The sequence below is a fragment of the Prunus avium genome, chromosome 3 (assembly GCF_965620075.1).
Source record: "Prunus avium chromosome 3, drPruAviu1.hap1.1, whole genome shotgun sequence".
Lineage (NCBI taxonomy): Eukaryota > Viridiplantae > Streptophyta > Magnoliopsida > Rosales > Rosaceae > Prunus > Prunus avium.
The window spans coordinates 9,957,157-9,972,434 of NC_142286.1; the positions used below are offsets into that span (position 1 = coordinate 9,957,157).

General features: G+C 38.9%; 2 protein-coding genes and 1 pseudogene across 3 annotated transcripts; 2 read left to right on the forward strand and 1 right to left on the reverse strand.

The window, feature by feature from the left end:
- The first annotated feature begins 344 nt into the window (after positions 1-344).
- LOC110769658 (putative CCR4-associated factor 1 homolog 11 pseudogene) lies at positions 345-1,445 on the forward strand (annotated as a pseudogene).
- Positions 1,446-4,113: 2,668 nt separating this feature from the next.
- Positions 4,114-6,018, forward strand: LOC148295581 (uncharacterized). Its single transcript, XM_088251012.1, has 2 exons — positions 4,114-5,592; positions 5,883-6,018. The coding sequence occupies exons 1-2, from the start codon at positions 4,605-4,607 to the stop codon at positions 5,915-5,917; spliced, it is 1,023 nt and encodes a 340-aa protein (XP_088107138.1). The 5' UTR covers positions 4,114-4,604; the 3' UTR covers positions 5,918-6,018.
- A 4,434-nt stretch (positions 6,019-10,452) lies between these two features.
- On the reverse strand, positions 10,453-15,076 carry LOC110769660 (uncharacterized). 2 transcript variants are annotated; one of them, XM_021973684.2, is made up of 6 exons: positions 14,928-15,076; positions 14,221-14,461; positions 13,396-13,531; positions 12,541-12,632; positions 10,844-10,967; positions 10,453-10,662 (listed from the first exon to the last, which is right to left on the reverse strand). In XM_021973684.2, the coding sequence occupies exons 1-6, from the start codon at positions 14,977-14,979 to the stop codon at positions 10,573-10,575; spliced, it is 735 nt and encodes a 244-aa protein (XP_021829376.1). In that variant the 5' UTR covers positions 14,980-15,076; the 3' UTR covers positions 10,453-10,572. The 2 variants fall into 2 exon arrangements, with proteins under 2 accessions (XP_021829376.1, XP_021829375.1); XM_021973683.2 differs by having other exon boundaries at positions 14,907-15,064.
- Between the last annotated feature and the right edge of the window lie 202 nt (positions 15,077-15,278).

Below are 15,278 nucleotides of genomic sequence, written 5' to 3' on the forward strand. Positions count from 1 at the left end.
TTAACCATTCTATCTTTCCAACTTCCGACTAAAACTTTTAATCATTGCACCATGACTGAATATTGTCTACATCAAATAAAATTTAAAGAAAAGAGAATAAACTAAATACATAATTTACTAAAGGAATAATAGAAAAAAGAATAATAAGGCTGGATTTAGTTGCTTCTCCAACTTTCATTTCCCAAAAAACAAATTACCTTTCCCCTATTTCGTTATTTTTTACTTATAAACAATAATGACTTTTATAAAAGGGAAAAAAAGAAAAAGGGAAATAGTGGCGGCATGTGTTTTTAGTTTTTATCACTTTTCATTTGGGATTTGGTTTCCTCAGAACACTCGGAATCAAGGGAGAAGAAAAACAGAAACATTTCCTATTTCGTTTCTTTTATTTTGCTTATGGGCTTGGGTTTCCTACTTGCACTTGGAAAAGTAGCACTATCTATATAATGGATGACTTTGGTCGAAGATAACATTCAAAACAAATTCAAGAACAACGCGGAGCACAAGAGAGCAAAATTCAAGAAGCCAAACTCAGAATTAAAGATGAATAAAAGAGTGGAGATTCGAAGCGTATGGCAACAAAATTTAGAATACGAGTTTGCTCTCGTTGAGGCCACAATTGCTCGCTACCCTTTTGTCTCCTTCGACACTGAATTCCCAGGCACCATTCATGAATGCAACGCTAGGGATCCCCCTGCACACCAATACCAAATCATGAAGGGCAATGTGGACGCCATGAACATCATCCAGCTGGGCCTAACACTCTCAGACCGCTACGGGAACTTGCCCGATTTGGGCACAAATTGCTGCTACATATGGGAATTCAACTTCAGGGACTTCGACATTGAGCGTGGTGACCATCACAGCACAAACGCAATTGAGTTTCTTAAACAGCAAGGAATCGATTTCTTGCAGAACAAGGAAAATGGTATTTACTCTTCCGACTTCGGTTGGCTGATGGAAAGGATGGTGCTCCACAATAGGTCCCGTTTAACATGGGTGACTTTCCATGGTTCGTACGATTTCGGGTACTTGATGAAGATTCTAACTCGGAAGGACTTGCCGATGGACATTGGTGGTTTCATGGGGGAGGTGGAGAAAAAGTTTGGGGAAAGAGTTTACGACATCAAGCACTTGATCAAGCCTTGTCCAGGGCTTTATGGAGGTTTAGAGAACGTGGCTCAATTGCTTCAGGTTGGTCGTGTGGCTGGGAAGAGTCACCATGCTGGTTCTGATAGTCTGTTGACTTTGCAGACGTTTATGAGGCTCAAGGATGTGCATTTCGGAAGTTTTTTAAACAATAAAGACCATCGTAGCCTAAGTTTAAATCAGTTTCGAGGGGTTTTGCATAGTTTAGAACTTGAGGCCCATTGACCATCATTGAACCTTTTTCTTTTCATGATTCTTTTAATTCCTTTGATAGATAAATAGGTAATGGGATTCTGTAGCCCCATATTGTACTTTTTACTTTTTACAGGATTATAAATACAATCTGGTCCAAACAGTTTCTTTTATTCTTCTAGGGCTCGTTTGTTACACAGGATTGTCTTTGCATGGACTATGCTTAGGAATTGTCTTGGCTTGGACTGTCGGTCTGCATTTGGTGTATGCTTGGACTAGGACTAGATTTTTTTATTTTTTCAAAAGTATCTTTATATATGTATATATGTATGTAAGTATAATATAATATAATATAATATATAAATATGGGAATATAATAATAATAATATATGCTATTATTATTACAATATAACATATGCATCTTATACATTGGTGAGCATGGAACTAGTTAATCCTTTATTTTCACATGAGTTTAGTAGTCCTTTCCTAAGGAGGTATTTTTGGTGGGCCCGGTATTAGTAATCCCATCTAAGATTAGGATTAGATGAAACAAATATGGTACTAAATTTAGTCCAAGCCAGGGCAAGCCAAGCCTGTGTAACAAATGGCTCCCTAATGTGCTCAATAGCCAAATATTTCATCTCAAATTTTTAGGTTACTATGTTTACAAAGATAGTGATGCAAAAGCTTAATAAGTTGAGAGAGAGAGAGAGAGAGAGAGAGAGATCTAATCATATCCCCACAACAGCTAACATTACAGAAAGGGGTTTGTGCTAAAATAACCCTTTCTGACAACTTTTATTCTATAATAGCCCCTGTCTCATACAGTACTTTTTTTAATACAAATGGGGCTATTTTAGAATAAAAGTTGCGAAAAATGCTATTTTAGCGAATTTCACATACTGTGAAAATAGTCAAATTGATTAGTATTGAAAATTCTTAATCCTGGAACCACAAGTTGTGGTGCGGTTGGCAAACTGCCACCTTCAATTGGCAAGCTACCTGTTGCCTCAATGACAGGAGTTTGAAACCCGTTGGAAGCACTTTGTGGTCAGGGGCAAGCCGAACCCCGAACGACGATTAATCTCATCCTTCAGGTGTAGGGACACCTCGTGGTATTTACCAAAAAAAATTCTTAATCCTGGTCTCACCTTACTAAAGAGATTTACAGAGCCAATCAAATGTACAACATCTTTTGCAAATTACAAGCAAGAAGGAACGAAATGCTTTGATAGAAACTGAACTAGTAACAAGCCATTTAGCAAACGTAAAATGCCACCAGTGTTCAGGTTAAGTTGGAGCCACACTTAGTGAAAACAGTGCAATGATCTACTACACTGATCCTACTATAATTTGCCACCTTCGAAACTTGAGCTTCTTTGACACAGTTGTTCATCTCCAACAGTATTTCTGACGTTCATGTCATCTGTGCTGCATTATTCTCATGGTTTTCCCCTCCAGTTCAGTGTGATTTAGCCAAGCCGTAGCCTCCAATGCTGATCAAAACAGATAACCCCAAGTAAACAGACGCATCGAAGATCAAATATAACATGTCAATGAAGGTTGTGCAGAAATGAAGCATGAAAGCATTTAAAGAGAAGGAGACAGAGGACTTAAAGCTAACAATTTTCCATTTGAACTGTTCAAACAACAAAACTGACATCATAAGCTCACAGAGCAAGCAAGAATTCTGATCAAGAAACAAAAAATCATACATGCAAATATGAAACACAAGAGGAGATCTAACTAGAGAATAAAAACATAGAAATTGAGGACAAGAAACAAAACCACCAAGAACCCATTTCAGAAAAATGAAAGTTGGTTCGCCATTAAGCAAGAAAATGTATAAAATAAATAAACAAACCAAAAGAAACCCCAAACAGAGAAATTGAGTAACCAAGGTTGCCATTACAAAAAGACATTAAGCCAAGAAAGAAACCACCGAAAACCCATTTAAGAAACTTGAAATTTGGTCGGTCATTAGTCAAGAAAATCCTAAAAAGGAAACAAAGCCAGCAGAACCAAACAGAGAAAACCCATTTCACAGAATCGAAAACCTTTTTTTGCCCATTTTTCCTTTCTCGCCGGCAGGAGAATCCATTTCTACAATCGACCCACTCCATCCATAAGCCAAAAAAGGCCAATGCAATCAAGATAGAGAAATAGACACATACAAGATAAACAGAGAAATCTACAGAAGAAGCAGCGCTACTATAAGAGAGTGGGGTTTTGAATGTCGTTTTGGTTACCATGGGACCAAGAGTTGAATGTCACGGAAGCTGACCTCCTCAAAAAGTTTGGTTTCGTCGGTCCGATTGCCTTCGTTGGACTCTGCCATCAATCTCCCCTCGGCCAGTTGAGACGTAGGCAATGGGACCGATGAAACCAAACGTTTCGAGGATGGTTTGAAGACCCAACAAGACTATCGGACCTTGACATTATCATTGCTAAAGTATCTGTTGGTAGCAGTGATGATGAGATTCTACAGTCTCTTCTTGCACATGATCAAGCATGCAATAGCATTCGGCTCACAGATAACCTTGTTGGTCAATTGTTCCATCGGTTTAAGAATGATTGGAAGTCTGCATTGGGTGTGTTTAGATTGGAAAAAGGTATTTCAGGCATTAATGTTGAAGTCAGGCTCTGAGAAGAACCAGAAAATCTGCCGTTTCATTGGTTGCATACAACCGGTTACACCTAAAAGTTTCTTGGTCGATGTGCATTTAGGTTTCAGGAGTGTCCGGCCGCAACTAGTTGAAGGTGTGGAAGTGTTAGTAAAGTCAAAGACAAAACATAGACATCCCTAAATGGCTTGTCTACCACCTTGTTACTTTTCCTTGTTTTCATATTCCTTGTTTTAGGGATGGAAACTCTCCATGTTTCCCTCCATGTCTTGTGCATTGTTTGTAACTAATAATCACCTTGTATACTTGTATATCTAACCCTTCACTAAGTAAGAAACTCAATTGGCAGATTTGAATTCTCTGCAAAACCTATCTTGTTCTTCTTATTATACATTCTCAACTCTCTCAATTACACTATCTTTGGCATGGTATCAGAGCAATCGATTTTGGTTGCCTCTGCATAACCTTGTTCTTGCCTAAATCTCTACCTATCCTTGCCCATAATTTGCTGTTATATTATTCCTACCTCATACTTTGCCTTGCCTCAAAATTGGTCTTGATCACAAGCCCTTTTTTGTGCTCTTGTTTGCTGAAGTTTTAAGCTATTTCTTCCTCTACATCCTTTTATATACTTACCTCATGGGTGACACCAACGACTCCATCAACGACTCCACGGACGACTCCTCTAAAATCGACTCCACCAAGATCGACTCCACAACACCACCACCACCCCGGTCCTCTCATGACTACTCTCCAATTACTCCTGATAAGTTGGATGGGTCCAACTATCCTGCATGGTCTCGTAGTGTTCGCTTGGCCATCACTGCTCGTCGTATGGCTGGTTTCATTAATGGTAAAAAGATTGCCCCTGCCATTGATGATCCTAGCTATGAAGCTTGGGATGAAGACAACTGTTTGGTGCAGTCATGGCTCCTCAACTCCATGACCAAAAATGTACGTGCCTTATTTGATCACTGCTCAACGGCTTATGCGGTGTGGGACGCAGCTCGGAAGACATATACTGTCACACAGAATAGCTCCAAGTTGTACCAACTCCGTCGTCAGTCAGTCACCACCTCTCAAAGTGGTGAACCTGTGAATGTATTCTACGAAAAATTACACATAATATGGCAGGAAATTGACAGCCTCCGTCCCTGCAAACATACCAATCCCGATGATGTGGCTCTTCACCAACAAGCACTTGAGGTGGAACGTGTGTACGATTTTTTGGGAGGACTCGATCCCAACTTTGATTCCGTTCGTAGTCGGATTCTTGCCATGAATCCGCTTCCAGCAGTCATTGAAGCTTATGCACTAGTGGTAGAAGAAGATAATCGCCAATCTTCCATGCTTGGCGGTGGGAGTGCAATGGCGGTCAAGCCATATCGGCCACCACACCGTACGTCCTCCGGACTTCCCCCCCGGGGTCCCAAAACTGACAATGCAAAGGGAACTGAGAAGTGCACTCATTGTGGTGGTGATCATCTTGTTGAGAAGTGCTTCAAGCTTCATGGTTATCCTGAGTGGTGGGATGCTTTCAAATCCCGCAACAAAACACCCAAGGCAGCATGTGTTATAACTACCGATGCCTCTCCATCTTCCACCCTACTCTCCGACTCCGAATCAGGTACACAACCCACTACATGGATAATTGACACAGGTGCCACTGATCATATGACTTTTGACTCTACTATGTTTTCCACAATATCTTCTAAGTCTCGTCATCCTTACATCACTAGTGCCAATGGAGTCCCCTCTAATGTTGCTGGTGAAGGAACTATATCACTTTCCCCTTCCTTATCTTTATCTCATACACTACTTGTTCCCTCCATCAATTGCAATTTGCTGTCTGTTGGAAAATTACTTGACTCACATAACTGTTATGCCACATTCTATCCTTCCCATTGTCTTTTTCAGGACCTCACGACTCACGCGACGATTGGGCATGGTAAACGAAGAGGGGGGTTGTATTCCTTGACGGTCTCTTCACCACCAAGGGCAGCTCATACTCAAGGTTCCAGCTCACAAGCTCGCAATCAACATCAGATTTGGCTTTGGCATCGTCGTCTAGGACATCCATCCTTTGGCTATCTTCAACGTTTGTTTCCGTCTTTGTTTCGTGGCCTAGATCATTCTCAGTTTCAGTGTGAAACCTGTGTATTGGCCAAAAGCCATCGAACTGTTTTTCCCTTAAGTGATAATAAAACGGAATTCCCTTTTGATTTGGTTCACTCTGATGTTTGGGGTCCTGCTAAAGTTTCTTCCAATGGCAAAAGATGGTTTATTACATTTATTGATGATTGTACTCGCATGACTTGGGTATATTTACTAGCTCATAAAAGTGACGTTTCCGCTGCAATCCGTGAATTTCATGCTATGATTACCACACAGTTCCAAGCTTCCATCAAAGTATTCCGGTCTGATAATGGTGGGGAATATGTGAACAATGTCTTGGCACATTTCTTTCGAGACCAAGGCATCATTCATCAAACCTCCACATCTTTCACTCCGCAACAAAATGGTGTCGCAGAGCGAAAGAATCGACAATTACTTGAGGTTACTCGTGCTTACATGCTGGATAAATCGGTCCCTCACTACTTATGGGGACATGCCCTTCTTTCTGCAGTATATGTAATTAATCGAGTGCCGAGTAGTGTTTTGAAGTTTGAAACTCCACTGAACACCTTGGCTCGTCATGTCTCTCTTCCTACAGTCCTCAAGCTGCCTCCTCGCATATTTGGTTGTGTTGTATATGCTCATGTTCCATCTCATCAAAGAAGTAAGCTGGACCCTTGTGCCATTCGATGTGTGTTCGTTGGGTATGGATCAACTCAAAAGGGATACAAGTGTTACCATCCTCCTACTCGTAAGCTCTTTGTCACTATGGATGCCACATTTCATGAAGATTTATCCTACTTTAAAGCTGCTATGCCCCCTTCTCTTCAGGGGGAGAGAAGGAATGAAGAGAAGGAAGAAAAGGAAGAAAATATCCAACTCTGTGACAAAACGACCGGTCGCAACCCAGAAGCGACCGGTCGCTTTCCTGAAACGACCGGTCGCACTGACCACAGCGACCGGTCGCATTGCTCCAGCAATGATGAAGATCGACTCTGTGACAAAACGACCGGTCGCAACCCAGAAGCGACCGGTCGCTTTCCTGAAACGACCGGTCGCACTGACCACGACCGGTCGCCTTGCTCCAGCGATGATGAAGATCGACTCTGTGACAAAACGACCGGTCGTAATCCAGAAGCGACCGGTCGTCGTGACAAAACGACCGGTCGCACAGAATCCAGCGACCGGTCGCCAAGCACCAGTGAACTTCAAAATTTGGACAGCGATGAAGGTATTGGAAAATTGTCGTTCTTATTTGGTGAAGATCCCGGAGGAGACAATTCAAATGGTTGCTGCGATCAACAACAAAATACAACCCCTTCTTCTCAACCATCGGACCAGTCGTCTCGTGATGAGGAAACACTTGAGGTAATTCCCGAAGCACCTAATGCTATACCATACACTCTCCCACCTAGGACCACTAGAGGAAAACCCAAGCCTCAATATTGTCCTGACCTTACTGCCAAATCTAAATATCCCATTAATAACCATGTTTCAACTCATAGATTGTCAAAGTCATATGCATCATTTGTCAATCAATTATCTACTGTATGTGTTCCAAATAAGTGGCAGGATGCTATAACAGATTCCAGATGGGCTGAAGCAATGGCGATTGAAATGGAAGCTCTGGAAAAGAATTCTACATGGGAAATGGTCCAGTTGCCACAAGGGAAGAAACCAGTTGGATGTCGGTGGATATACACCATTAAATACAAAGCTGATGGATCCATAGATCGATACAAAGCTCGATTAGTGGCCAAAGGGTATACACAAACATATGGAATTGACTACCAAGAGACATTTGCACCTGTTGCCAAGATCAATACCGTACGTGTTCTCATGTCATTGGCTGCAAACCTTGATTGGCCACTTTTGCAGTATGATGTAAAGAATGCATTTCTTCACGGGGAATTGCAAGAAGAAGTGTATATGGAACCACCACCAGGGATCTCCATGGCACTTGGTCCCAACACCGTGTGCAAGCTGAGAAAATCATTATACGGGCTAAAGCAGTCACCACGAGCCTGGTTTGGAAAATTCACAGATTCTATGAAGCGCTTTGGGTACACTCAGAGCCACTCGGATCACACTTTATTCTTAAAGCGTCGTGGTGACAAACTTACGGCCCTTATCATCTATGTTGATGATATGGTGGTTACCGGTAATGACAATGAAGAAATGAAGAATCTGCAGAAGCTCCTTGCTAGTAAATTTGAGATGAAGGAATTAGGTGAGTTACAATATTTTCTTGGCATAGAAGTTGCTAGATCAACACATGGCATATTTCTATCCCAACGAAAATATGTGTTAGACTTGTTAACAGAAACTGGAATGCTTGATTGTAAGCCAGCTGACACACCTATTGAGCAGAACCACAAGTTAGGGATGTATCCAGACCAAGCACCCACTGACAAAGAAAGGTATCAAAGATTGGTTGGGCGACTGATTTATCTATCACACACACGCCCCGACATAGCTTATGCTGTGAGTATGGTGAGTCAGTTTATGCATCAACCAAGTGAGGCACACATGAATGCAGTAACTCGGATCATGAGGTACTTGAAGGCTGCCCCTGCCAAAGGGTTGATATTCTCCAAACATACACATATGAACCCAGAAGGATACACAGATGCGGATTGGGCAGGATCCATCACAGATAGACGTTCTACTTCTGGATACTTTACATTTGTGGGGGGCAACTTAGTCACTTGGAGAAGTAAGAAGCAAAAAGTTGTGGCTAGATCAAGTGCTGAAGCAGAATTTAGGGGAATGGCTCAAGGAGTTTGTGAATTGCTCTGGTTACGGAAATTACTGAAGGATCTGGGAATTAAACCATTGAAAGCTACAAACTTGTACTGCGACAATAAATCAGCTATCGAGATAGCACATAACCCAGTACAACACGACCGTACCAAACATGTGGAAGTCGACCGACACTTCATCAAAGAGAAACTAGAAAGGGGTATAATCAAGTTTCCATTTGTAAACTCGGAAAACCAACTTGCTGACATCTTGACGAAGGCCGTATCAAGTAAAGTTTTCCATGACTCACTGGACAAGTTGGGCATGCGTGATATCTTTGCACCAACTTGAGGGGGAGTGTTAGTAAAGTCAAAGACAAAACATAGACATCCCTAAATGGCTTGTCTACCACCTTGTTACTTTTCCTTGTTTTCATATTCCTTGTTTTAGGGATGGAAACTCTCCATGTTTCCCTCCATGTCTTGTGCATTGTTTGTAACTAATAATCACCTTGTATACTTGTATATCTAACCCTTCACTAAGTAAGAAACTCAATTGGCAGATTTGAATTCTCTGCAAAACCTATCTTGTTCTTCTTATTATACATTCTCAACTCTCTCAATTACACTATCTTTGGCAGGTTAGGGATGAAACAGGTTGTTCCAAGAATTAAATCATCATGCTTGGGGAATGGGGATGAAAACGTAGGCTTTATAAGAGTATATCATACTTGTGCAAGTTCTCTCTTTTTTGTCATAGAAGCTTCTGATAACTTGCCTTGCAAGTTGCAGCTATGATTTGTAATGCAAGCTCCATGGTATGTTAACAATTCATCATCATCACTAGCAATGTCATTAGTTCATTTATTCAGCAAAGTAATAAAGCAAATGATGTTTTCCTTAACAAAATGTATTATGAAAAACATTATTAATTCCAGCTTAAAGTACAACAATTACACTCGTCTTGATTTAGATTCTGAGTGTTTTTTATTATTATTTACATTTGGACTTATTGTTTTGGCACGAGAAATGCTAAATTCAATCTCTGGGGCATGTGTAAATGAGTTTCTTTTTTTATTTATATATATTTCAGTTAATGATAACCAAGGCCGAGCAAGCAAATGCAGTGTAGGCTGGTTGGTCAAGACAATGTGTCTGCTATCTTGCACTTGAGTTCAAACTCCAGGTTTAGAATATCACCCCCCTAAAAAATGGAGAAGGCTGAGAAAAGCCAATTTATTTGATTAGAGCCGAATGTAGAGTGCAGATTTCGTGCTCATATGTTTGATTTTTTTTTTCTTAATAAAGGAAGAACTCGAACTTGGCCCTCTTCCAACATTGAGATATGTTCAATTTTTGGTTCTAAAGAGAGAATTTATTTTTGGAAACGTTTCTTATTAATTTGGCTATCATCAAATGAGCATGTCATTTTTTCAAGAAAATAACAACCACACAAGCCCTAGGTTTAACCAAAGCAGTATTGGAGGGCGAGAAAATGAGTTAGGATTAGGATCGGTCAAAGATTTGATCCCCTCTAATGTAGCCAGCCACACACACACACACACACGCAACTAAGCATCTTCAAGAAGTATGATTGCCAACAACTGAACCTTCTCCATATGTTGGCCGTATTCAACCAAACAACCCTCAAAGCTTTTCCTTGACATTTAAAATTATGCTACAAATAATTCAGCAAGTGATTAACGTCCTTGATATACACTACACTTAGGTCAACTCATAGCTTAGAAAGATTATGATGACCCATATTGACTTGATGCTGCAGTGCCACCAAAGTAGACAGTTACACCCTTTAAATTGCTCCTCACATAATTTTCTTCAATCTGCAAAATTAATATCCATCGCATATTGTTCAAGGTCGACACTAAAATTAGACAAGAGATCTAAACAAGGTGTTCAAACTGCAAATTTCAAAATACACACACAAGAAAGAAAAAAAAAACACGATACTATAGACAGTTTCCATGCATAACAAAAAAAAAAATTGTATGGGCAGGACCATACCTCAACTTGTAGAGGAGGAGAAGACAACCAACAGAGTTCTTCCACTTGGAGCAAGTCTACATTCCGAGGTAAGAACATAATGATGTTGGGCGTTATCGCTTGAGCAGCTTGAAATATTGCATACCTGCGCATTAAGAGTTGAATAATTATATTGAAAACAAAATAGATAATGTAGAAAACATAATTAAAAGTAGATAGTCAGGCTACAAAATAATTACTTCATTTAGTTTTGTTGGAGAAGTCCCCAGGGACAAAATTACCACTCAATGTATAAAATAGAGGGAAAATTAACCACAAAATAGATCAAAAAGCTCCCAAAAGCCTAATCTATTTCTGGTTGAAAGTGCTTGTTTAGTATCAGAAAGAAATTCTGGTTTTAATTCAATAACCAAGCCTGACACAACCATAATGCCTGGTTGAAGTTAGGATTTGAGTTCATACATATGAACTTAGCAGAACTCAGTTTGTAACATTGGTAATGAGAGTTAAATAGTTATCACATGACACCAAAGACAGTTGGATTACTATTAGCGTTTACGCAAAAATTCAGGCCCAATTGATTGGAGTTGGAGACTAAGCTCAATGTCTGAAGAATGCGAGGAATATATCTATACTCATAACTTTTAACTTTTTTGTTTGATAGACTGTTAGATGTGCACTGTCTTCATGATGTCACAACTTATATTTCTGAACTAAAGAGATACTTGTAGAAATGCAATTTGGACTAGAGGTCGTCATAGTGACTGCTATTAAATTTATGGTAGTTCACACTGTCCCACAGATGACTCAAAATTGATATATATAATGCTACCTAGCAGTTTGTGTGGTGGGTACAAATTACAATCCAGCACAAGAGTACGGATTTGAGTATTAAGGGATGAGGGGGAAACAAATCAGGCATTACAATTGAAACCAGGCACAGAAAAGAACCAATTTGCGGGTGAGGTTGCAGGACACTAAGAAATTTCACTTCAGGGTTCAGGAATTTCTGCAGCAACAAAACTAAGGACTTAACGGTGTAAGAGGTTAGGGATTGATGGCCAGGAACAAGTTGGGGATGAAAAGGTAGAATGTACACTCATCATGGTTGTTACAAGAGTTATATCACAAATTTGATAGAGCAGCATCATCCGCAAGTATCACTAAAGATTTTATTTTATTTAGACTAAAAGAGCAACAATAACACAAAGGCTTCCACCACACTCAATCCTACAAGGACATGGGCCTCAACTCAGAAAGTAAACGACCAAAAATTAAACACAGTAAGCCCCTGACATCAAAGGAATAATTGTAAGACACTAGGTGAGAACTACAGCCATATCCAGCAAATCTAGGAATTCGAATAATATATGACTATCATTTTAAAAACGTGATCATTAAAAAAAAAAAGGTACTTATATAATTGAAATTTCTTAGGGAGGATTTCAATCAGGTCCTAGTTGAATTTTGACTATTTTGACAGTTTTTTTTTGGGTAGAAGCTTCTGTGAAGTAAGCTCCATGGTATGTTAGAGCTTAAATATTCCAGCTATGACTATAATTTTAATTTTAAGTTCGGTTGCCTGCCTCACATCTTTAATGTAAGCTCCACGATATGTTAAAATTTATCATCACTATCATAGTTCATTTTTTCAGTAAACTAAAGCAGTGACCGTTAACTCTAATCACACAACATAAAATGAAGGCATAGTTACATACCCATCTTTTGGCTTGAGTAAGTCAAGTGTAAATTTCTTCACCCATTTGTATGATGGGCCTCCCCAAGGTGGTGAAAGAAACACTACGTCCCCCTAACAAAATTAAGATGCAAAATGTACATCATTAATTCCATCTCAAGCTATGACAGAAGAATTAATTCAAAAGTTTTTCATTTTAAAACAAAAGTGCCCAAATTTTGCACATATTTACGTATTCATTCATTTGTTAGCTCCAGATACTAATGAAATTTATCAAATATCATACCACATCAGGTCACATTATAAAAAGATCCCAACAAAATCTAAGAAAGTTCATCGCAAAGTACAGTTAACAAACTCATGGAACCAGACAAAGCCTTTCTACTTACCATAAAGAAAAAAGGTTTAAATACACTAAAACATATTTAAGAGTATTCCTACATTAAAACTCTTCTTATATTGTCATATACTCATAAACACAAAATCTGAAAGCTTGCACATATTCTGACAACATTAACTCAGTTTGTTTAACTTCACTTTTTATTGAAAGTAGTAACAACAGATAAATCAACAAACTAAGAACCTTTCTTCCTGATTATTTATATGATAACAATTGAACACAGAAGTCAATCAGTTCACCTAAAACCATCAACACATGCGAAAAACCATCGATAAAAGTCCTCAGCATATATTGAAACACTGAAAATGAGAAAAAAGGTTATCTGAAAGACTGAACTTGCAAACTCAAACTGACAAACTAATCAACATGGAATTTCCTTGAAATGAATCTCCATACTTGCACATCAGGGAGTTACATTCTCAAATGAAGAACTATCTGAAAGGTTCTCAGCAATTAGTACAGATAGGAAAGCAGTACCTTCAATGATGGTGCAAGTTGAAAAAAGTCTCCAACAATGAAATCAATGTAATCTTCCACTCCATATATTTTAGCATTGTTAATGGCCATATCAACTTTAAGGGGATCAATTTCAATAGCAACAACATGACAACACCTAAGAGACCAAAGATAAAAATTTATTAAGCTTGTACACTTCAAAAGCCTCTCCAACATGCATAAAAAAAGGCCCTTGGATATACCAAAGGTCCACCTCCACGTGACCATAAAAGTCCATCCAAGAGAGTTCAAGACTCAAAACCAGAGATAAATTTATAATTGGTCAACTATAAAAGTTTCCTATGAACTGATGCAAATAGCATACAATATGATAAGGAATAGGACATTAGGTCTCCCATCACCACCTCCGATATACTAGTACCCTGCTGTATTTTTCAATATAACCATAGCAATTTACTACTATTTAACTGGTCTAGAAGTAAACTTCTCCCTCAGGTGTCCATATAAGACACCAAACATCAAATGGCTCGCAGCTTAAATGCATATTTTATTAGATTCCATTCAACCAGAGGTGCAATTAGGTAGAAGTTTTACTAACACATATGTCCACCTTGAATATCCAAGCCAAGCCATAAAGCTAAGACTTGTTAAAATTGGTTGCCAAGTAACTAATAATTTGCATGGATCAGCACCTCATTTCAACAATTCCATAAACAAGAGCTTTTCAGAAGAAAGTTTTGGGACTTTGGCAGTAAACATCCAAAAAGCTCCTAATTGGAAGAACAAAACATCAAGAATACACAAAGTTATTGCATCAAAATCAACAACCAAACTTGGGGAGCTTACATTGAAGCAAACTGAATGGCATTGCCGCCAACGCCTGCAAAGCAATCGATGACGGTTGCATTTTCACACCTCTTGGCGTGGGTGATTGCAATCTTTTCAGGTGTCACAGAGTACCACCCCTGTTCATCCATTTTGATCCCCTCATCGTATCTCGAAAACAGATCATATCTCTGAAACCAATACTTCTCAACAAGGGGAGTCAACCCTTCTTCAAGAAATTTCCTTCTCTTCTGAATTTGACCTGAGAAAACAAAGAACCATAAAAGGGATTATTTCAGCTGTGTTTGGGTGCCAAGAAACTTTTAGTAAGAGAGTAAAAGAAAAGGGAACCTACAAATTTCCGTTTTATATGAACTTCAGATTCAGATGAGAAACAAGATAAAGAAATTGCAAATTTAGCTGCTTTTGGTTGTCAAGAAAATTAAATGAAGTAAAGAAAAAATTAAAAAAGAAAATTAATTTATATTGTGGAAGAAAATTGTCCAACGAAAGAGTTCAAAGTTTGCTTTAGAAAAAAGGAATTTGCTTATAAAATCTTTTAGTATTGTAGTTTCAAGTAGCTGGAAGTTTCGAACCCCAAATGATTAATTCATATAACGCAAAACACCAAAAGGATTATAATTTAATTTATTTAATTTTCTCGAGTGAAATTTTCTGGGACACCAAACAGAAAAGACAATGATTACGTGGCAGGTGTAAGAGCTTGCGTTTATTAGGACGACAAGTAGTGCTTCGCCGCCTTGAAGCTTTCTTCTGCATCCTCGAAGCTGGAATGAGAGCGGGAACGGAAGAAAGAGGGGTGCTTCTCAACCCCTGACACTGCAAAAAAACCCAGCAAGTTGAGTGAGTTTTGTTTTGTCGTTTTGGCAAAAAGTTACTTTTGGTCATGTAGTTAATTCAAGTACAATCCTTAATTTTTGTCTCTTTTTTTTAACTTCTCTTAGTTGTGGAGGGGCAATTCAGTCAATAAATTATTAAAATTCCATTCATTTTAAAAATAAATATTAAGACAAATAAAATCTTTAAATTGAAAATATATATATATATATATATATCCC

What these genes read in the sequence shown, in the direction of transcription:
- LOC148295581 (XM_088251012.1), top strand. Translation starts at nt 4,605, where the DNA reads ATGGGTGACACCAACGACTCCATCAACGACTCCACGGACGACTCCTCT. An exon ending in ACTCTCCGACTCCGAATCAG is followed by an intron (nt 5,593 to 5,882) that starts GTACACAACCCA and finishes TGTCTTTTTCAG; the next exon opens with GACCTCACGACTCACGCGAC.
- LOC110769660 (XM_021973683.2), bottom strand. Translation starts at nt 14,979, where the DNA reads ATGCAGAAGAAAGCTTCAAGGCGGCGAAGCACTACTTGTCGTCCTAAT. An exon ending in GCCATTCAGTTTGCTTCAAT is followed by an intron (nt 13,532 to 14,220) that starts GTAAGCTCCCCA and finishes TTGGTCTCTTAG; the next exon opens with GTGTTGTCATGTTGTTGCTA. An exon ending in AACTTGCACCATCATTGAAG is followed by an intron (nt 12,633 to 13,395) that starts GTACTGCTTTCC and finishes TAATTTTGTTAG; the next exon opens with GGGGACGTAGTGTTTCTTTC.